The sequence below is a fragment of the Podarcis bocagei genome (assembly GCF_964188305.1).
Source record: "Podarcis bocagei genome assembly, chromosome: 6".
NCBI classification, from domain to species: Eukaryota; Metazoa; Chordata; class Lepidosauria; order Squamata; family Lacertidae; genus Podarcis; species Podarcis bocagei.
In genome coordinates, this window is record NC_138130.1 from 41,429,968 (window position 1) to 41,454,066 (window position 24,099).

Here is a 24,099-nt window from a genome sequence, read left to right on the forward strand (position 1 = left end):
AAAAACCATGCAGAAAATAACAATTATTTATGCTGTGCTTGCAGACTAAAGACACAATGAAAAATACTGCTCATATTGTTTCCTGCTTGGCAGGGGGTTGGACTCGATGGCCCTTGTGGTCTCTTCCAACTCTATGATTCTATGATTCTATGATATTCACTTGTGTGATTTGTGTTCCTGACCTCGGGCAGACATGCAAATTGTGGCAATTTCGGCTCCCATTTCTGTTTCTGACAGAACTCTTTGGCACCCCTGCTTCCTATATTATTTTGCTGGACCCTTAAAGCTTGGAGTCACATGACACCGAGCAGAGTCACACGGGGGTGCTTGGTTTGGATGGAGTCCAGCCAAAGAGACGAGATAATGGGAGCAGTAATTAGCACATGGGAACCTTGACGCCACACAACCTTGGACCTTGGGTGCAAGGAGAGGAACACAGGAAGCTGCCTTACAGTGAGTCAAACTATTGTTCCACCCAGCTCTTTATTGTCAACACTGAATGGCAGGAACTTTCCAGGCAGGAGACCTTCGCAGACGTAACTGGAGGTTCTGAGGAGTGAAGCTGGGATATTCTGTATTATCATGCCTGTGCCCTGACACTGAGCTTTAGTCCTTTCCCAAGATTGCAAAAGAATTTCCGCTGTTTCTGTCAAGGCCACCACAGCTTTTGAACAAAGTGTCTTTTTTAAAAAAGAAAAAAAGAAAAAAGAAGAGTTGTTTCTGGATATGAGAGAGGAGTCTTTTGCGAGGGATGTTAACCTACAGCCAATTTAATGTCTGAAGCAAAACAAATCTTCCGTGACTGTACTGGGAAACCTAACTTGGATTTAAAATAAGGGGCGGGGGGAGACTTGTAATCATATTTGAAGGATTTTCTAGCTTATGCCAAATCCAACATGGGTTAATTCACTTGACTTAGTTTTCCAATCAGCGCAATCTTTTCCTGAGGCCTGGTCAGGAGGTGGTAGATAAATCCATGACTGTGCCTCCCTCACTGACGGCTTTTCAGAAAAACAACAACCGTAAAATCATTGGGTAACTACATAATACAAATAATTTGTAAACCTGCCCCCCCCAAAAAAAGATTGTATGTCTACTGTCTTGCATTATGCCCCACAAAATTATGTAAAAAAGCTACTTTCAAATTAATGTAAATTAATCGGCATAAGGAGATTTGGAGTTAATTTCTATGGACTCTGTTTTCCGCTCCTTTGATTCCTCATCCAGAGCCTTATCATTTGACCTCTTCACCTCAGGAGTGGTTAAGCAGTTGCTGATTTAACATAACTCTGAATATTTCCTTCCTTCCTTCCTTCCTTCCTTCCTTCCTTCCTTCCTTCCTTCCTTCCTTTCTTTCATATCATTTTTATTAGTTTTACAATAATACTTTCCATTGCAATGTCTCCTCTTATATTACACATTTTGGCTTTTTGGGGCCCTGACTTCCTTCAACCCTTCTTTATGATTTTCTATCTTTCATTTCAAATTTCTGCATTTTCGCTATTTAACCATTGCTTTAAAATCAAAAACATTAAAACATCACACATTCTTATTCTTATCTGTAGTGGTTTTTGTACCTTTCCTTACAAAGCTTCTTGCAATTCTACCAATGTATTTGATTGAATACAATTGTCTTTCAAATAATTAACAAATTTGGTCCAGTCCTTGATGAACTTTCGGTCTCGCTGTTCTCGGATTCTTCTTAGTTCCTTCCTTCTTGTTCCCAATTAAAGCCATTCTAGATGCTACTGAAGCACAAATATTGTAGCCATGTTGCACCTGTCAAATACTTTGACTTTCTGTGATGGTACTGTTGCACGCCACCCCAAACGCTGAGCGGTGAGAGATTCTAAGGGTGCCAGGTCCTTAACCCAGGGTTTGGTTTCCTCATAATGAGGGACAATAAATACTGTGGTGTCTTTATGATATATGGTTATTTACACTTATATACAACGTGCGCCTGAGATGGAGGGGCTCACAGCATTCACACTCCAAGAGGGACTTGCTTCTCTCATAGCCACAGCCTTGGATCGAAACAGGAATCAGGCATGGCTCTGTCTCTCCCAGCCACCCAACCTTCTGCTCTCTTCTGGATCACACACACAACTCCTCTCTGGCTATTATCTTTCTAACTACCTATTTTTAAACATTCCCAAAGGCAGAACTGGGAGCTAGCCATAAAGATCAATGGGAGAAAAATCAAATATTTTACTGTCGCTAGGGTTAGGTACAAGGGTGACCTTTGCATCCAGCCCCAAAATGAAGAGAAGTCGACTTCAACATGGAGGGAAACACCTCTCCCCAAAATGAGCTGACCAGGACTGAGCATGCTCACTGGATACATAATACTGACTACTGTGTGGAGGAGGAAAACTAAGACGGGATGGAAGGGAGTTGCTCCACCTGCCGAAATATACTCTTCTATTATTAAAGGTGTAGAATTATATTATTTCGTTTTATTTTTACATTGGGCCACCCTATCCTGAAGAAAAATAGATACAACCATGATGACATCTATTTTATTTAACATGATTTACACACACTTACTAGAACATAACAAAACAAAACAGAAAGCCCTATAAGCAGTTTATAAACAGCATTCTCTGCATAGAAATTAGTGTACTACATTATGTTTGTATGTTCTTCCTTGACTTTTCCTTGGGTTTATTTTTTTGTTATACAGTGGTACCTCAGGTTACCGGGTACATACGCTTCAGGTTACATACACTTCAGGTTACAGACTCCGCTAACCCAGAAATAGTGCTTCAGGTTAAGAACTTTGCTTCAGGATAAGAACAGAAATCATGCTGCGGCAGCAGCAGGAGGCCCCATTAGCTAAAGTGGTGCTTCAGGTTAAGAACAGTTTCAGGTTAAGTACGGACCTCCGGAACGAATTAAGTACTTAACCCGAGGTACCACTGTACATTGTGTTATATGAAGTCTTTGGAAATGGTATTTTGATTAAAGCAGCAACACCTCTGTAGAGCTGGGGACTTGTGGTGACTCTGTGGAACCAGGGCACCAAATAGCCGTATCCTTGGGATTTACAAACAAGTCAAAGATCTAACACATCCCACCAAGAAAATAGGTGTCAGACTGCTCTCACATACTGGTGGAGCAGTGCTGACTTCATTGGGAAGGATGCCATTTATTCAAGCACTAACACACTTCCAAGAGTAGATTCTAGGTCTGTTCTGGCTTACATGGCCTGAAGATGGCCTCAGGCCAAGAAGATTTGGCTGCAAGTCAAGTGGGAATTCCCTTTCAATCAGAGAAAAATAAAATGGGGCTTAGCCAAATCTGTTACATCCATGTCTCTCTTTTTTTAATGTTGAAGGCTGTGTTGCCCTGCTTCCTGAAGATCAGATGCTAAGGCCATGTTGAATGGATGGAATAAAGTTTTACACCCCTCTTGGTGCAGCGGCTGTTCCGCTTCAGGCTCGACAGGCTGGGCTGTAAATCCAAGCACTCGTGTTAGAATGAACCAAACAGTATTTTATTGGCAGACAAGCAGCAGTTTGCTTCACACACTGGAACAGCTTGTCTACAGCTGATGGATCAGACCAGCTGTGTTGGGCTGCTTTGAGTCAGCTCCGTGATGCTCTGGCAGGAATAGACAATCACAAGAGTTTCAATAAAAATGTGGCTGCATTGTTGTTGTTTTGTGTGTCTGTCTTGTCTGTCTATCTAGATGCGCGCGCACATACACACACCAACCAACCAACACCAGCCATGCACAAGCAGAATGGACTTCCACCTGCACTAGCATGTTATACAAGTGGAAGTCAGCTTGCTCAAGATTTGAGTCTGCCGTTGCATACCCTCCAGCATTTTTCCAATGAAAATAGGGACGTCCTAAGGAAAAGCGGGACATTCTGGGATCAAATCGGAAACCGGAAAGGTTTCTGTAAATCCAAGACTATCCCTGGAAAACAGGGACACTTGGAAGGTCTGTCCTTCGAAACCACAGCTGAGTTTTCACATTTGCTAATCCACAAGTCTTTCTTCCTCCTCCTATGCATATCCTGTAAATGTTTGTCCTTTTTATTGATGGAGCGAGTACGGAGTAAGAATCTCACTAAAGCAGCATCTCTCAAACAGTGGGATGGAACTAGCAGTGAGCTTCGCTTCACCTTCTGGTGGGCCTCAGCGCCAAGGCCTATTCCGTGCCTCCTCACTTGTTGTAGCCTTGTGTTTGGCCCAATGGTAACACCAGCAACTCCCCAACTGCTAAGGAAAGGTGGTCAGGAGGGGATGGGAAAGAAGAACTCTGCTTCCTCTGAGGGGAAGGGGTGAGAGAGGTGTTGGAGGAACTTATAAAGAGAAATACACTAAATATTTCACCTTAGAACAATATACTAGGAATAGAAAGAAAGGGGATGAGAGAAGAAATACGTTATAGGAGGAAGAAGTGAATGTAAAAAGAACAGGGAAAAAAGGATCAAATAAACTGGCAGGGGCAGGGAATGGAATACAAGTTCAGTGTGGCAAGAGCAGGCAAGAGAATTGCCAGCTGATTATGACTCTTGCCTCCATCCACCATTGTTTTGTGACTGGTTGCCATGAGGTAACTGGTGGGCCTCATTAATTTTCAGCTCCCTGAAGTGGATCTTGGGGATCAAAAATTTGAGAATCCCTGCACTAAAGCATGTTCACCTACAACTAGTGCTATAATTGTCTTCTGGAGATTGATTACAAATGTGCAGCAGTGCTGTAGTCCATGTACACCCTTGTCATAAGAACTCCCAAGAGATCACTGCTTTGAAACTAAAAATAATGAGTTGTGGCCATAGTAACACATTGGTTTAGAACTGCAAAAGTTACGTTATAAGATGATAGCTGATACCTGTTTCTCATAACAACCCATAGTAATATATACCTTATAAGAATTGCAAAGCAATTATCACTATCCAGAAGTTGTGGTGTGAATGTGATGGGCAGTGAAATAGTGAGCAGATGCCCTTAGAAGCTCTGAGAACTTTCCAAGATGATTTTGTAGGTAATGAAGCTATTATAAAATGACAAATGATTATAATATGACTATGACACCCACATTAAACGAGGAATCAGTATTACAATAGCCAGCCCATGCCTATGACCCATTACATGCCACGCAGGCGGTCAACAAATCTGTGGGCACGTGCAAATGTTTTGTGTGTAAGATTCCTTCCCACTGAGGAAAGTTGCAGGAAAGATTGTGCACATCAATGTCCAAATGCATGCACATTCTTTCTGCATTGTACATGACAAATCATTCAACTACAGTAGCAAGGATTTTACAAAGGATTCCATTGGTTTGAAACAAGGCCTGCCAAAAGTGCTTTATCTTGGGTGCAAAATTATGGTCACCTTTTTTCCATTTCCACATTGCAGTAGCGCCTTTTTGCATTTTGCAAAAGCTCTTTCTGACTGATAAGTTCTCAGCCTAGATGCAAACCCAACTCTGCTCTACTTAAGACTGAAAACGTCCAGTCACTACTTGCATCTGTGGCTACTAGAATGGTTATGAAACTGCCAGCTACGCTCATCTGCTGTGCTCTGACAAATATGATTGCAGAACCATCTTGAGGAAACCGAAGAGATTCTCCTGCAACCTGCCATATAAACTGGAATGAGGGGAGAAGTGAAATTAAGAGCAGGCCCCAAACTTTTATGTTAACATATGCACATGACTATTACCTGAGTAGCGACTATGAAGGTCCTGCAGTAATATGCTGATGGAACAAGAAAGCAGCAGTAGTTCTGAATTCATTATTTATGTGTGCACTGCAGACCGTGCTTTGGGGGATAGCATTAATGGTGATACATTTTCAGGCAAACAGAGAAAAAGGCTTTCAGCCAACTTCATACTGAAACCTTGAAGGAATAAAACAGGTCAGAGATGAATATTAAATTAACTCCTGGCTATCTTCCAAAGTGATTTGGCCTACTTAGGAATCAACAAAAATGAAGAAAGCTTTGCTTCTTCACATCCTGATTTCTCCAGGGAGAGCAGAGCTCTCTGCATGGATTACAAACTCAACCCGATTCCGTAAGTCAACAGCTTTGTCTTGTACACGTACACCCACACACAGCGTATGCAGCGGAATAAATAACTGTATCGATTTCACAGTCCGTTGGCAATTGCAATGCTCTCTGATACGTAAAGTACATGTTTATAAAGAGGGGAGAGGGAAATTGCAAGGAGGGTCTTTGCAAACTTTTTGCAATAACACACTAACAAGGAAGGGGGCAAAATGTACTTGCTTTTCCTTTTGCACGCAGCCTGTGTTGTTTACCCTGTATTTGGTGAATGGCAAACTCATTGTACTGAGACACTTTCATGCAATTTAGCCGTTATACCATTGTAGTAGAAAAATGTATTCAATATAAATGAATGAAGCACTACACTGCTAACCATGAGGACAGAGAAGGTGAAACAAGTGATGTCCTGTATCAAGCGATGCACATACATGTGTAATTCAGAACTAAGTGAATTGGAGGAAAAGTCCATTTGAAATCCCAATATTTATTGAGCAACAGCTTTATCTCCACTATAGCCTTCCTTGTCCAGTGATAGAGGTGAAGAATAATTTAAAGTACAGGACATTTGTTTTGGAATGATGATTAGGAGAAATGGAAGCATCTCTCATCTACAGAAGCAGCTAATTAGAGTGGTCTCAAGAGATGAGCTTAAAACGTGGTCCATCATACTGTTGGAATGTACAGTCGTACCCCGGAAGTCAAACGGAATCTGTTCTGGAAATCCGTTTGACTTTCAAAACATTTGGAAACCAAGGCACAGCTTCCGATTGGCTGCAGGAAGGTCCTGCAGTGAATCAGAAGCAGTGGAAGCAGCGATGGACATTCAGGTTCCAAAAAACGTTTGCAAACCAGAACACTCACTTCCAGGTTTGCGGCGTTTGGAAGCCAAAACATTTGACTCGCAAGACATTTGTCAACCAAGGTACGGCTGTATGTATAAAGTCAAGATGTCTCTTGATACAAACATTGGAGAAAATCCTTTCCTATAGCCACTCCAATTATCACTTCAAATTTTACATTTATGACATGGGTAATAATAGTTGGGTTGGAGAGAGGGGAAAGTATAGTATGATAATGGCTTCACGTGTGTCTCTATCACTTCCTACACATACACCAAAACTCAGGGCTACTCGTAAGTAGAGACTTGTATCCTGTCAGGAGTCTGACCTCTATTGGATATGGTGGGTCTGCTTCATAGACTCCACAATATTTTTGGGTCGGACTGTTTTAACCTGCAGGTACAGAAATGTAAGCTTGAAACAAAATGCCATAATTCTTATTACATTGTTATCGCACCTGCCCTCTTAAGTTGCTCCAGGGCGGCAGGCGTGGTTCTCCTCCTCTTCTCTTCATCCCTAAAACAGCCCTGTGAGAGGTGAGAGAGAGTGACTTTGCACATTTTCATTTTTCATCGCTTATTCGCTTGTGACTCTTCCAGGTTGGCAAACATACTGAAAAGTGTGAAAAAAATACAGTTCCATAAACTGGCCTCTTCTGGCATTTGAAAAGAAATAAGAGGTTCTCCCTCCTCCAGTAGTCTGGAGGTCTGTTTATGCAATCCTATCCAAAGTGCTGGTTAATTTTGAGATGTGTGCAAATGTGCGGCAGATTGAGGGAGACCATCAAAGTTACAGGCCCCAGCTCGCTGAGTTGTCCAACTCCTCAAGTTATTTTCCCCACATCTGGATGGGTTGTCTGCAGAGCAATTGCATCCTTGCCATTAACAACACGGAATTAATTCGCTGCGGTTTGTTCAGGCACCGAGAGCAAGTATGTTTCCTTTGGTATTTGAGGTCACTTTGAGGGGAAAGCAGACTTGTTGATATTTCAACCTTTTAAAAATTATTATGACTTCCTAAAGAAAACAAAATGTCAAGCACCTTTTCCCTCCTTCAGCATGGGTTTTTTTTTTTGGGGGGGGGGGTTCTTCTTTAAAATAAAAATGGAGAAGTGGCTAGAAAGATCCTGAAGCCATGCCTAAATAACATTCAGGGCAGGAGGAATTTGTGTGTGTATCTTGTATGTATCTAGATGTACGTTCTACATCTGGGATAGCTAAACTATTTTACCTGGTGATCCAGCAGAGATGATCAACATCTCTTCACCAATATAATAATCGATCTGATGATTGGGGAGGAGGTGGTTTCCACCAACTTCAGTGGGTGACTACTTTTATTTATTTTATTTTAATTTTTTGCCACCACTAAAATAAGTGGGAGGCTTGGAAGGGGGCATAAAAATTTTCTGTGGAGACTGAACAAGGGCTTCCAACTAGGAAGCAGCCACTCTAGATTTTCATAGATGATTAAATAAAGTCTGTTGGAAGGCCCCTGCCTTTGTTTCCCTAGATTTCATCTCTTGCATTGACTTATCTTTGTAAGAAATAAAAGAAAAACAGGAGGAATGGAAAGAGCAGTCTGTGGGGGCTACAATTACAAGCCTTTTAGGAAACTGCATGGCTGTGTAAGCTGCTGATTCCTCTTGTTTGGGTGGCTGAAGTATCTTATCTAGGTCATGTTCTCCAAGCCCGCTGCCTCTGTTACAGCCAGACTTTCTGTTGACTTGGGCTGTCTTCATGCATCAGAGAACCTCTGCTATGCTTCAGTTCCTGTTATGAATCCAAGTTGCACCTCTCAGCTTTTGCTTAGACAACATTTTTTTGTGTGTGTGCTTATCATTTACAAAGGAGAATTCAGATTCTCATTGCACTTTTCTTACTATAGTACCTATTTCTCTGCTTACTTAATAATCATGTCTGATTTGCTGCCTTCGCCCCTCGACACTGTTTCTGCATGTCATAATCCAGTTACTTGACAGCAGAGGTGAGAGATGAATCATAAAGATCAGTTACGTTGCTTTTGTGTGTGTGTGAAACACTATCTTGAAATAAAGGAAATGAGATGGAAGAAAGTTTAGGTCGGGGTGAGAAATCTTGACCCCAGGGCTGCATTCATTCCCTCAGGGGCAATTGGTTTGAAGCCTGGCTCCATGCCACTGTTGGGCAGGGCCAAAGCACAAAGTGGGAGGAGCCAGTACTTTCCCCATTTTCTCTCTGTCTTTCAAACCACATTTTCCCGATGTTTCCTTTCATGATAACTATTGAGTTTTAAGCAATATTTTGCATGACATAAAATATACTTCCAGAAAAAAGGAGAACCCTAGCACTGATGTGCATGTTAATTGCTTCCAGAAAAAAAAAGTTTGCATATTTTAACCCACCCAGAACATTACAGAAGTTTTGCATTGTAATTGCCCCACAGTTTTCGTGGAACATGCCACTGCTGCTCATGTGATGAACTTTGGGGTAGAATTTCAGCATACTGTTCTTTCCCGCCATTTTCATGGGTGAATCATAGGGGTCAGAAGCACTTGTGCACATGAAGGGTGTGATTTTATTCTCTGCTGTTTCAAATTGTTCAATATATGCTATTTTATTTTCCCCCTTTTTTATTTACTTTCACTAATGGCAGAAATATATTATGGAAAGGTGGGGCATAAATCTTTTTAAACAAATAGTGACAGAAGGTTCTGAATTTTTCTTTTAGTCTCCTTCTCTCAGGTAAATTATCTTTTCTTGTACTTCTTAGGAACCTGGGTAATTCTTTCCAGGCCTGTCACTTAAGCAACATCTTTGAAAACACACACACACACACACACACACACACAGAGAGAGAGAGAGAGAGAGAGAGAGAGAGAGAGAGAGAGAGATTCCAGAGATTCTTTCAGGCCACAAAAGAGTTAAACCTCCCCTCCCCCTTCCACCTCCATGCGACAGAGAGTGAGAGCAGTAGGATTACTGTTCACTCTTCTGATTTACCATTTATGCTGGACGGTGAAGAGATTAGAAAGGCCCAGTACTTGGGCTGAACCATGTGCTTGTCTAGAAGGGGAAGCTGGAGGGCGTGCAGATGTTCATAAAAAATCTGTGCCATGCGTGTTTCCTGGAGGGATTTTCCCTCGACCCTCTGGTCTCCCCCCTCACTTCTGCAGGTCGGTTTGCACATATCACTGGGACTCTGAGATCCAGAGAACAGTATGCAGGAGAGGCAAAGCCTGTTGGGCATTGGGAGATTTTCTTAAGAAGCACAACAAAGTGATCAAAAATGGCCCTGGGCTGCTGTCTGCTGAAGAATGCAGGTATATATTTATATATATAAATATACTCTTTTTCCTTGTAGACAGGGTTTCTGTGTAACCGGGAGATAATAAAGCACGCTTTCTCTCTCCCCCCCTCCAAACTCCTCCGTGCAAAACTCATTTGCTAAGTAAAGATGTGGGAATGTGTGTTGTATTCTAGCAGTTTGTTTGTTTACAAAATGTATTTGCTGCTTGAGAACAGACGTTAGCAATAAATAAATAAAAAACCATAAAGATTAAAGCAGAATAAAATTAACCTCGATATAAAACAAACAAACAAAAATCACCAGCAGCAAAACATTTATACAGCAGGACCAAAAGCATGAGGATGTTGTAACATTATAATACCTGGAAGAATAAAAAGGTGGTCACCCAATGCCAAAAAGGTGAGTACCAGGTGAGCCTCCTTGGGTTACACAAAGAAAGTGTAACTTATATATCAGCAACAGGCATAAACGTGGTTAAAAAGTTTAACACATTTTTCGACTTTGCTTTTTGCAAGTTGGTGTATATTCTCAGCCAGTCAGCAATAAATATAATTTTCTGTTGTGACTTTCACTTAATAGATGCTCCAATTTTATAGATAGATGATAGATGATAGATAGATATAGATAGATAGATGATATAGACATTCTGAGGACCTCTGTTGCTTCTTTGTAGCTGACTTGTACATTCAAGGCAAGCTTGGTTTTAACTGAAAGTCATTACTGATTGGTTGATTGATTGATTGATTGATTGACTAATGCAGCAATCTATTCAAAACTCTTGAACAAAAATGATAATTATGCATTTATCTATTGAGCATTGGTCACTTTTAATTTAAAGAATCAGAGCATTTCAAAAGGCACTATGAGAAAGTTAACAAAACATTCCATTAAAAGACAAAATCCATTTAATATATGGCAAAAGAACCACAGCAGTATTAATTAGTAGAAAAGGCTCTGCTGATTAAAACAACAACAACCCCAAAGTCTTCACTTTTGGGTGAAGCTAAAGCACGAAGGTGTCTTAGTGACTCTCCTTGGACAGAGAGGCCCAAAAGGTGGGTACCACTGAAAATATTCTCTGCCCCACATCACTTTTGAAATTATTTTACAGAGTGGCTAGTTGCTTCAATTAATTTGAAGGATTTCACAAAAGTTTATATAAAACAGTTCAACTGTGAACTCATCTACTACTTTAAAAATAACGTCCCTGTGAGAGAAACAAATTAATAGATATTTAGATTTGCTAATAGATACTAATAGGGACGCGGGTGGCGCTGTGGGTAAAAGCCTCAGCGCCTAGGGCTTGCCGATCGAAAGGTCGGCGGTTCGAATCCCCGCGGCGGGGTGCGCTCCCGCTGCTCGGTCCCAGCGCCTGCCAACCTAGCAGTTCGAAAGCACCCCTGGGTGCAAGTAGATAAATAGGTACCGCTTACCAGCGGGAAGGTAAACGGCGTTCCGTGTGCTGCGCTGGCTCGCCAGATGCAGCTTTGTCACGCTGGCCACGTGACCCGGAAGTGTCTCCGGACAGCGCTGGCCCACGGCCTATAGAGTGAGATGGGCGCACAAACCCCAGAGTCTGTCAAGACTGGCCCGTTCGGGCGGGGGTACCTTTACCTTTTAATAGATACTTAGGGGGGAAATCAAGGGGATATTAGAAGTGGCATTTATATTATTACTTGAGATAACGCTACTGAAAAGAAATGGCTCCCCCTTCCACCTCAAGAAAGCCATTCCCCCTCCCCCCCCCCGCCAGATATTGCTAAATGAGTCACCTTTTTAAAATGCAACCTGTGTTGTACGGCTGTACAGCAGGTTCAAAAACTTATTTGCTTGCTTCTGTCCTTCTCGGACCCCTTGAGTGGAATTCCTAATGCGTGGCCTTGGAACGCTTTCCTGCCTCTTTAATGACTTTGTCAAAGGGAAATATTCAACAAGTAAAAAGTTGTCCTTAGCCTCAACAAGGAGAGGAGCTGTACCTACCAAGCCCTATAGCTAGAGGTTTTAAAAAGAAAAATGGTTTGCATTACAATATTCTGGTCACAATGGATGCAAGCTATAAGACCTATTGTGGCATTCCAAAGAGGGAACAAGCGAACTAGCTCCAGCCCCAGCCCTGTTACCTTCTGCGTGTTCCCATCAGCAGTAGGAAGGTTAGGATAAGCAGTGAAGCCTCTGGTTTGGAAACCTGATTTCCCAGGGTTCCAAAACACATGAGAGGCTCCACAAGCACAGGAGACTGCCTCACTGCAGAAGCATAGCTGTCAACTTACAGATTTGAAAATAAGGGACCAGCAGCCTCAAAAATAAGGGACCAGCAGCCAAAATAAGGGGTCAACAATTACTTTTATAAAATACATATTTTGTTGCATGCAAATGGCTTTAGATACCTATTAGGTCCATAAATTACCATATAGCATATATTCAACACAAAAAACAGCAACAATTTGTTGTTGACAAAGCAAGCTGGACATAGAAAGGGCCCCATTACCTTCAGTAGCTTATTTAAGAGACATCATCAATAAGGGACAGCAGCGGGACATGGCGCTGGAATAAGGGACTGTCCCGCCAAATAAGGGACGATTGACAACTATGTGCAGAAGGTGCCCTTCAACCTGCAGGTGCCAGTGAGTGTGATGGCAGAGTTTAGCATGCCTCTGAAAAGTCACCCTTCCTTGCCTATTTAAGCCCAAAATGGAACACATGATTAGGGCTATAGATGGCCATTACAGTTGAACCTGCTTGCCATTCAAACCAGGGTTGAACCATGGTTTACAATCATGGTTTGGAGGGCAAACCATAGTTGCGGTTCAGATGTAATGGAGAAGGTGTGGGTGAGCTTTGGAATTAAGCCGTGGCATGAATCAACTCTCTGAGCTCACCCCTGTTTATTAACACAGGAATTGCTTCCATGGTTATGGAAATACAAGACAACCCCTGCGCCTTGAGATGTAACCTGCTCTGTCTAATTCAGAAAATGTTTCATTTTAAAGCATGTTGATAGTCTCATTGATTTGAGATTTTTTTTTTTAATACAATAAATTCAATCTACTGTGCAATCCAAAGCCTGTCTCAGCAGAAGTAAGTCAAATTCAGTGGGAATTTACTCCCAGGTCAGTGTGTATAGGATTGCAGACATAGTCACATACAAACCATTATGCTCAACCTTAAATTTATGCCATTTTAAGCTTAGAGTGTTTTTCTGTGGACAGTGCTGCCTGCACTACCAGGGTGCACTCCTGCTGACCTGAAACTGACCTGGTTTAGCAGCCTTTGATGAAAACAGTGTGCCTGGTACCTTGGGATTTTTAGAGTGGGGTTACAAATCGTGTCAGGTTGACCTTTTCCGAACCCATCCTATGGGGGGGGAATACAGTCAAAAGTAGTATCAGGCCAAACCCCATCTGCCTTGGTTATAGGTTATCTTTTCACATGTGTGCTCTGAACTTTGATGACACCTTAGATTAGAAGAGTTGGTTCTTCAGATCTCAGGTGTTGGTCCCCTTGACAGCCAACCATAAAGCAAGCTGCATGCTTTTGTGAATTCTGTTGAATCATCTGAATAATAGCATTAAACAACTCTTGATGCCAGCTCAGTGTCCTAGACTCTGATTCATAAGCTCTGCTTTCAGGAACAAGAAACCAAATGAATGTTTATTATTTCCTTAATTGCTGGGTAGAGGTGCAACATTAGATTGGACTAATGACTTTTTTCTTGCTTCTTAAAAAGAACTATTCTGGCTTTGTAACTGGACTTTTCCATAGGTGGCCCACTAAACAGGACCTCATAGCACCAGGTGTTGAACAGTAGTCATTTTCTGACACAAATGCAGAAAGCAAAAAGAACCTTTACCATCCCCCAATAATTTCATGTGTGGTTTGCATACAATGTTCTTCTACAAAGGAGGAGAAGACTCATAAGAGATTCCCACCCATCCCCAATTAAACTTCTGTTGCTGTACCTTCTGTACAGAACATGTGTAAGGGTCACAATGTTTTGCCATTTCCATTCACGTTTCAAAATTGGGATGGGATGGCCTTGGAAAAGGATTGGAAGTCAAATAGTGTTTCTCTGTGTTGTCTATATTTGCTTTCCTTTTTCAGACATAGAGCAGGGCAGGGGATCGTTCACAGGTGAGATAACCTGTTATTAAAATCCTGAGGAAATGCATTCTGTGTTCTATGCTGACTGGTGCTATGCTTCTCTTTGGATCGGACTCCAGAGCTCACAGTTGTGGCATGGAAGGCACTTATCACAGAACACAGATACATCCTCTTTGGAATGCAGCAAAGAGTCACTTCTGGAGATAGCTGATCACTTCAGTATGGGGCTACTCCTATCCCTGTCCCTAGCAGAATACGTTAGGTATGAACATGGGTTCTCTGCTACCATTTTCTGAGCCAGCCACCTTGCTATTGAGGATAGCGCAAGGCAAAGGCTAGGCTACCTAGGGCCCAGGAGAAGGACAGGTTAGTCTCTCCTTTGGCCAGAGTTGTCACACAGGCTGAATCCTTTTCTGTGGCTCTCTGGATGCTGCCAGTCCACTCTCTATGTCCTGACCACCCATCTGGCAACCAACCACCTCGTTTGTTGTATGTGGTGAGAAGAGGTAGAGAAGGCATGGGGTGACATAGACAAGAGAGGAAGGGCTATTCAGTCATGTGATCCTGAAAACTCCACCTACTTTTGGCTGTGGCTCCACCCACCACCTGATCTGTTTCTGCCCATGATCAGCTGCAGCCCTGACTGACTTTAACCCTCAATCAATGACCTTTTCTCAGAAAAAGGTTCCTCACTGCTGTGCTAGAGGAAGACTCCCATTGAGGCATGAAACATTTGGATCCATCCTAAAGAGTGTTGGGGAAATAAAAGCTGAGTGCTGAAAATCTCTTGTTATTGTTTTTGCTGGTGGGAAATCATAGACATCAAAACAAATGTTTTCCTTTCTGAAACAAGTCCCAGTGGGTTTTGATTAATGATGGTTTTGGTTGTTGTGGTTATTTAAGTTTGGCTTGTTGCTTGGTCAGTTTCCAGCACATCCCTTTGCTGAGATGCTGGGAGCTTGTAAGATGGGGCATGGGGAGGCCATGATCTTGTTTTCAAGAAGCAATTTCTCTGTGACTCTGAAGACCAAACTTGTCAAACACGGATCAGAAGAAGGAAACAAATGCCTTGGGGTAGGGCGAGTGGCCAGGGGCCTTCATGGAAACATTTCTCTCTCTCCTTGCTTGATGGAATCCATGGCTGGCCAACAGGAAATTGTGATTTACATTTTCAGCACACAGAAAATTACCCTTCTTGCAAGCATCCTGCCCTCTGTCTAAAACTAGCTGAGGATGGCCTCTAGCTATTAACTCTGATTGCCACCCCCCTGATAGCCTCTCTGGTAATTTAGAGGTGGGTAATTAATTCTGAACTAAGAATGCGCCTGGGAACCTACACCTGGATAAACTCAGCTGAAATGGGCTTCATGTTAAAAGCCTTTTAATACAGAAATGAGCTGGAGGGGTGTTTCATTTGTTTTTGTTCTTGCTGTATGTTTTGCCCTCAGTCCTGCATTTCCTGCCTGAAAGCAGGAAATAGTTGAACAAGCTAAGGATCTTATGAGAGAGGCAGAGACCTGAATCCCTTTCCTGATTTGCATGTTGCATTCTAGCTCTTATTTACTTGGGTGACTGTCTGATGCACAACCAACACCTCTGGTCTGCGCTTTCCTTTTTGACTGAATAGTCTGAGATTTCTGAGAATAAATTGGGAATTAAAGTCATCAGATCTTAAGGAAAGGAAAATTTGTGTGCATGGAATAAAAGAGTAGAAGACCTGTGGTGGGAGAAAGAGCTCTCAAAATTCTCCTGCCTGCAGAGCAGCCAAAAGCAACAAAATATTGTTACTAAATTCTGCAATCTTATTGACAATCCAAACTATATAGCTGGTTTCTCTTTCTCCCCCCCCCCCCCCGCATGTTCTTAGGTTCTACACCACACTGGGGACTCAGCAAACAGAATTTTAAATGTGTTATAAGCATGCAACACCAGATGGTGCTGTAGAGCACAAAACTTTTCTATGTGATTTTACATTGCCCCCGCTTTTGTTATAACAATTTAATTTATGACTTATTTATAGTGGGTTTTTCCTGTGTGTAGATCCACTCTGAGTTAATTGAAAGAATGGAGTTGGATTTCTCATTAGCTGCAGAAGATCAGGAGAGGGGGTTCTTCTTTCCTGATATGAAATCTACAACATTTTTTAGAATGCCATTTCTTTCTTTCTTTCTTTCTTTCTTTCTTTCTTTCTTTCTTTCTTTCTTTCTTTCTTTCTTTCTTATTTATTTATTTATTTAGAGCGTTTGTATGCCGCTGTTCAGCCAAAAAGGCTCCCACTGTGGCATACATGAAATCAAAACTAAGACACTCCCTACCTGTAGGCTTACATTCTAATAAATAAGTAGATCAGAATACAGGGCTTTCTTTCTTTTTCAGCCAGAACTTAACGGAACTCGATTCTGGCACCTCTCAGCTGAGTGCCATTCCCATTATAAGAGAACAAGGGAGGTGTTCATGGTGAGTTCCATGAAAAATAACACTGTGAAACTACCAACACTCAAGGGGAAAGGGACCAGGAGGCAAGAGGAAAATAAAAACTCAAAACTCAGGCACCGATTTCTAGGCAGTTGTTCCTACATTGACCAGCTGGCATAGCTGACAAAATGGCTGCTCCCAGTTGAGGGAGAAGAGGCCTGATGGAGCTGGCCTGTTGCAGCAGCAGAGCCAGTGGAGTAAGCTCTGCTTCTCTGCTCTCCCAGTGCTGGAATGGCTGCCTCCCGATAAGAGCTTTCCTGATTTGATTTTTATTTAATGGATTAGCATGTGCATGTGATAATAACATCCTTACTTATTCAAGTCTTTGGGGTGGAGGGGCAGAAAAGTCAAACAAAAGGAAATAATGTGTTGATAATTTGAGAGATGGCACTGATAGTGTGGTTTTTTTATTTTAAAAAAATCAGTGAGCAGTGAAGTGCTGACTTGGAGCAATATCTTCATGTATGTATATATTCGATGTGAATCAATTGCTCTCTGTCACATCATCGACGTTTACTGCTTTCAGAGACGCAAACCGCCTATCTATTGCCATCTAGTGGCTGAAAAGCAAGTTCTTCATAAAAGGTAGAGTGATGGTATCCAAAAACAGCAGTTGTGTAATACTGTACTGTTAATTAGGAACAATTGGAAACAATGCAAAGTAGTTCATCCTGATAAAGGACAACTGCTGTTTTTTTTTCTAACTCCCCACCCTACCTGCCCTTTTTGTCTGCGATTGTATCTTTCAGTCCTGGTTTTCTGGCCATACTCAAAAAGTGGAAAGGACTACTCTTCCAGTCAGAAATGTGATCCGGCTCTTTAATCAGAGGACCACAAATTGATATGAGAGAGTGCAAACATTAGAACTTTGCTGACCCCTTAGAAAGCTTACTCAAGCTTTCTCAGAAAACAAGCCAGTCTTGGAGGCCTAATGGGGACGCTTGGAGTGTGTTTAAATGTAGACACAAGAGCTACACTTTTCTACAGCAAGCAGTATGCACAGCATTCAGTTGCTAATAAGTCTGACATTTCTTTAAAGGGGGAAGGGAAAGAGGGCATGATAAAAGTCTGTTTTTGTATATGAAATTACTGTGCTCAGTTTAGTATTTTTTTTGCTGAGTGGACTAGAATAGAATAGATTATTCTTAGGTCTACTCTAGATTTTTGGGTGCTTCCAGGTGACCTGTTTGTTGAGCATCCTGATTAATTTGCAGAAGGCATTTGCTCCTGAATGAACATTCATTCTGATTTGTTTGTGGGGAGGTTAGATGATATTGACTCAAAGCAAGGATTATTCCACACATTCCAATGTGTTTTCCTGTCACTTTCTCCATGGCAAAAACTTGGATCAGGAGGCCTTGAGCAACAAACCTGCTTCCCCAAAGATCTATTATAATTGTGCAGCCTGGATTTCCTAGTATGTGATTGAATCCCAGCCAAAAAATAGTGACGGTCTGGAAGTGCCCTGTGTGTGTGTGTGTGTGTGTGTGTGTGTGTGTGTCTTACACTGTTTTAAGGAATGTGTTAAACTGAGAGCACTGCAGCTGCTGTTTATTTTAGCAGCTCAATATAGCAGTCTAGAACATGCGACTTGCGGAATTTTTTTGAGATAATATTAGAACTGTGTGGCGGAGAATACTTTGGGTAGAAACTGACAGGAGGTTGAGTTTGCATGCAAAAATGTGTCTGCATTTGTATTGGAATTGTGATAAAGTTGGCTTTTTAAGATCTCTTGTTGTTTGCCACCTTGGACTCCTTTGGGAGGAAGGGAGAGGGATATAAGATGAATGAATGAATGAAGTCTTTGTGATGCCAGGGGTAAGCTGCAGAGGCTGTTGTGTGTTGTCTCGGCACTAGCTTCAGTGCTGGTTGCGCCAATAAGAGAAAGAGCCTTCTCTGTGGTGGCACCCAAATTGTGGAAATCCTGCTTCAGAAACTCAGTCTTCAACTATGCATTGCATGGGGTTGGACTAGATGACCCTAATGGTCCCTTCCCACTCTGCAATTCCATGATTCTAGGTGAGGGCTTCTGCTTAGGCAAATATTTGCTTTGCCTTCTGGTTGATTTCTCTTTTAGTCTCCCTCCTGTGTTTGCTTTGTGATCCCTCTCTGCTGTCCTTATAAATTTAAAGTATTGCAAACCACCTTGAGCACTGTTGTCAGAGGGATAAGTTGGAGCAATAGTTCCATAAAAATAAATATAATAAATACATTTCCACATGTCTACCCCCATACTTTTGGTAAGACCTGGTCGTGCTGTATTCACTTAACAAGAAATATCCATGCCATCACATCCAAGATCCAGAAGGATCCAAAAAAGAACAGAAGGGGGTGATCAGTGCAGATGTATTTCTCCATTTTTAATTATAAGGTGTTGTTAGTCTCCTATTTTGGATATATAGCTGCTGACACTCAGCACTCAGAATCAGTCATATTTATTTGTTGGTGTTACGGTAGTTAGTTCAGCACCAGACCTGACCACAAACCTGAAGCTAACATATCATACATAGTGAAGCATGGGGAAAGAACGCCCATTAACCTAACATTTATCAGCATATGTATTCATGTAATGTTGGTGCTTTTGATTCATATTTGATTCTTACACCCCCAAAGACCAGTAGACAAGGTCTGGATTTTTGCAGTTTGTGAGTCGACCATTAGGGAGTTGCTTGAATGTGTCGCCCATTCATGTCACTGTTACACGCTGCTTCTGTTCCTACATTTTCATTTCATAAATCCATTCGTGCAAGCTGCGTTTCGTCTACCAAAAAAGTCATGTGACGTGGGAGCCTTCAGGGATGTATGCAGCTGATGCAGCATAAACAGGCAAGTGGGGTGTCCCTCATCAGGGGTCCTTGGCTTACTAGCCAGCTTCTGTCTGTGCTTGCTACCAACTGCCCCATCCATCCCATCTTCTTTCCATCACTGGCAAATGCAGAAGGTTTATACAGAGGGGGGCAGAGCAGGACTTTCCTTCATTAGGAGCAAAGGCAGCCCTATTACACTGAGTCAGATCATTGGTCTATAAGGCTTAGTTCTGTAGACGTTGACAAGTAGCCTCTCTCCAGGGTCTCCTACAGCAATCTTCCCCTTCTTCATCTGGCTGTGCCAGAGACTGGATTTCAGAACTTGCACATGCAGAGCATGTTCTCTTCCCCTCCGCTGTGACACCTTCCCTGTGGCTAGGGCATAGGACAGAAAGTCAAACAGGTAGACATCTAGCCCTCCAGAAGTTTTTAGGCTGCAGTTTCTATATACCCAAGCATAGTCAGTGGTCCAGGATGATGGGAATCCAATGATGTCTGTCGTGCACCAGGTTCTGGAAGCCTGTACAAAACAGATTCTCATTTGCAGTTTCTTAACTTGTCTGGACAAATAACAGACAACCCCCACATTTCTCCCACTGAGGCACAAGTGAGAGCTTAAGGGGCCAGATGTGTGCTGCTGTGCATCCTTCCTGCCGGGAGATCTTGCTGGGGCATACGACTCTGGTGATTTGTCTCATAGGCGGTCATTGGCCTTAAGCAAACCATTGTTTCTGAGCCAGACCCTCACAGCTCCACTGCTTTACAGAATCACTGTTAAGAGTTCTTTTATATATACAGTGGTACCTCAGGTTAAGTACTTAATTCGTTCCGGAGGTCTGTTCTTAACCTGAAACTGTTCTTAACCTGAAGCACCACTTTAGCTAATGGGGCCTCCTGCTGCTGCCGCACCTCCAGAGCACGATTTCTGTTCTCATCCTGAAGCAAAGTTCTTAATCCGAGGTACTATTTCTGGGTTAGTGGAGTATGTAACCTGAAGCGTATGTAACCTGAAGCATATGTAACCCAAGGTACCACTGTAATGGTTTAATGCCAGCTCTTTGTTTTTCTCTTTGCTGGAACATAATGTACAATAAAGCAATAGTTCATTTAAATACAACTTAAAAGTAAGAATGTGCAGTATGCTAAGAACGTAACTACATCAGGTAGGTGAGGGATGCCACTCTAGTCATATGCTTGGAGGAACCACCATGATTTTAACAGGTGTTGAAACTCCATCAATGCTGGAGCTGCTCACATATGAGAGGGGAGGGAATTTTAGAGTCAGGATGCCACAGCGGAGAATATCCTCTTGCAAGTGGCCACACACCATCTGAGGACTGTGGCCCTGTGAGAAGAGCATCTCCCCCCATGATCTCAGAGTCTAGCCAGGGGCGTAAGGGACCAGGTAGTCTTTCAGCGGTGGGGAGATGAAAGACTATGACTATTGGCCATGGTGGCTGCAGATGATGGGAGTTGGAGTCCAGCCACACCTGGAGGACCACAGGTTCCCCACACCTGAATTACTGTGAGAGTGTACATGAACATTCAGGGAATGAATGTGCTGTATAAATTATAAGCACCATTTTAAAATGTAAATAAAATTCATCTATTTTTAGAAGTCTATGAATAGGAGATTATTTGAATCTAACACACAGAGGGGGAGCCCCTTCCAACCAGTGAACAGATTATAAAGAGCCCAAAGGAATTTAGGGGGGGGGGATTTATACCAACCAGAACAACTTCACTATAAACAGAGACTGTCTTTGTAACAAGAGTGGTAATTAGCAAATTGTATACTGTAGTAGTGGGTATGGCCTGAAATAAACAACCAGCTATTTAACAAAAAGAAACAAGAAGGTTGTTTCTTTTCACAGCTGTGTTGTTTTCAGAATTCTGGATATATAATTAAGCCAGTATTAACCGAGTTTCTGCCTTATACTTGTTCTTTGAAAATTCTGTGGGGAAACCTTCAAAATCTACAAACTCCAGGCCGGCATTTATATCACCAATGAGTCTTTCTAGAGCAGCATTTTTTAAAAAAATGTATCTGGGGCACAGGGTTAACATGGGAAGGCACATTCAAATCATATACTAAAAAATATACATGCACAGTTTTTATTATTTTATTTTATTTTATTATTTCATTTCATTTCATTTCATTTCTCAGCTCCCGGAACAAAGGAACAGGCAACATCTCTGCAACTACGAAATAATCTAGTTAAGACTTCGTCCTCAGGCCCCTCCCACTGCTTTCCCTAAAGTGTCAATCAGAGCTCAAAGATGGGTAGGGCTGTGCTTTCTGGGCAAGAGTGGTACTTCTGGGATTTCCTTGTGGAATCCCTGTGGAATCCTTAATCTCTCCCTTGAGATGATGTCACTGCCCATATATGGGCAGACAGAAGGATCAATGCTGTCTTCCCAACCTGAGGGGCATAAACTGATGGATGAATCACTGACAGATGCTGGATAGACAGAGGCTTATTTTTTCAAGGCTTATTTCAATACCTCTCATAGCACACAGGTCAGGGATTCCTGATTAAAGTAGAGAGAAGTTCATAAGCTCCAATGTGACATGATGATTATTATTTTTTAATGCTTCCTTTTTATTGACAGCTTTGACTAATACATAGAAACAGAAACATAATCACATACAATTCTGACACTTATTATTTTTATTTTTAAATCAAGGAGCCAACTACATCTATGTAATTCTCTTATTTGTTCAAAGACCCTGATGGTTGTCCCAGCTGGATTGATCCTGGGATCTTCAACATACAATGCAGGAGCAATTGTGATAGTTTTCGGTCTATAACAGGAATGCAAATCAAAGCAGGAGAGTTGGTAGATATCACATGCTGGATCCAATGGTGGCTGTTGCCCATTGCGTCTGGTAGGGCAGAAGGTGAGGAGGCCAATGGTAGGTGGCAGTAGAGCCATTGACAGATTAGCCAACTAATTCTACCCCTGCTGAGTTCTATGAGGGCAACACTGAGACTAAGGAGGAGGAAGCCGATTGTCAGAGCCACCCTTTGGACTGGTTGTATATAAGAAGCCAGGTGGGTTCACAAGAATCAGCACTGAGGTTGGTAGAGCAGTGGCTCATTTGCCCTAACGGACTAGCCTCCACTGGCTAGGCAGCTGACAGAGGCAGAAAGGAATGGGTGAGGAGGGCATTAAGCAGCTAGTTGTACCTTTGATCCTATGTGAGCAGCATGCCTGCTTTTCCTTATTAGTAGTACAGTGGCACCTCAGGTTACATAGGCTTCAGGTTACAGACTCCGCTAACCCAGAAATAGTACCTCGGGTTAAGAACTTTGCTTCAGGATGAGAACAGAAATCGTGCTCCAGCAGCACAGCAGCAGCAGGAGGCCCCATTAGCTAAAGTGGTGCTTCAGGTTAAGAACAGTTTCAGGTTAAGAATAGACCTCCGGAACAAATTAAGTACTTAACCCGAGGTACCACTGTAGTAGTAGTAGTACCCTGCCCATCTGACTGGGTTGCCCCATCCACTCTGCTTCCGACAGATACAGAAAAGCATAATAAGCCATCAAACATTTAAAACTTCCCTATACAAGGCTGCCTTCAGATGTCTTCTGAAAATGATATAGCTGTTTATCTCCTTGACATTGGATGGGAGGGCGTTCCACAGGGTGGGTGCCACTACTGAGAAGGTCCTCTGCCTGGTTCCCTATAACTTCATTTCTTGCAGTGAGGGAACCACCAGAAGACGCTCGGAGGAGGACCTCAGTGTCCGGGCTGAATGATGGGGGTGGAGATGCTCCTTCAGGTATACAGGTGCAAGGCTATTTAGGGCTTTAAAGTTCAGCACCAACTCTTTGAATTGTGCTCAGAAATGTTCAAATGAACTTTCCTCTTGTTTCTGTTTTTTAACTTCTTTGGTCTGCTTGTTATCCCCTTTCCATTTATCACCCATCACATTTTGTTCATATGCGTTTTCTCTGTGTTTTCTCACCCTTGTAATTTCATTTCTGAAACCCTTTGCTTTTTGCATCACTCACAGTTCATATTTTACTTCTTCTCTGAGATTGAGTGTGCAGCCAGGCACCCTTTAACCCCCAGCTAATCTGCATGCTGAACTCCTGAAGGTTCAGATGCAGAGTTAGGCAGTGAAAGGGAAGCCACTATAGATACTGACAGCAAACCCTCTCCAAGGTCTCCAGCACACTAGAATTACCTAATCAAAAAGTGCAAGACCTTTATGTCCTCTCCCAGTGACACAATCCACATTAAAGTTGGAGATATTCACTCGTGTGTGCCCTCAGGCAGTTTCTACTGCAGTTGAAAACTGCAGTAGAAACACCCTAGAGTTAAATACAGCATGAGCCAATCTTGGTGGTAGCAGAAGAGTCTCATATTGTGTGGCTGATATCGTTGTGTGATTATTCTGCCCAGCTGGGGAGTTTTGCACTCACTTTTAATAGTGGCAATAGTCGTGCCAAAATAAACCTAGTTTATTGATGGTGCTGGGAACTGTAGCTTTGTGAGAGGTAACCTACAGTTCCCAGGTTTCTTTGGGGAAGCTATGTTTCATAAATGTGCCTTAAATA

The 24,099-nt window shown here is 42.3% G+C and overlaps 1 protein-coding gene across 3 annotated transcripts in view; it reads left to right on the top strand.

Annotated features, from left to right (window-relative positions):
• Nucleotides 1-24,099, top strand: part of NHS (NHS actin remodeling regulator) — a 236,614-nt gene that overhangs the window by 160,737 nt on the left and 51,778 nt on the right. Inside the window, exon 1 of one of the 3 annotated variants that reach the window (XM_081199170.1) lies at nt 10,013-10,161. The exons of the other annotated variants lie outside the window; for them this stretch is intronic. Within the exon in view, the coding sequence (XP_081055296.1) occupies nt 10,128-10,161 (34 nt within the window). The 5' untranslated portion in view covers nt 10,013-10,127. Of the gene's footprint in view, nt 1-10,012; nt 10,162-24,099 lie in introns of those variants that run through there. 3 annotated transcript variants of the gene reach the window in all.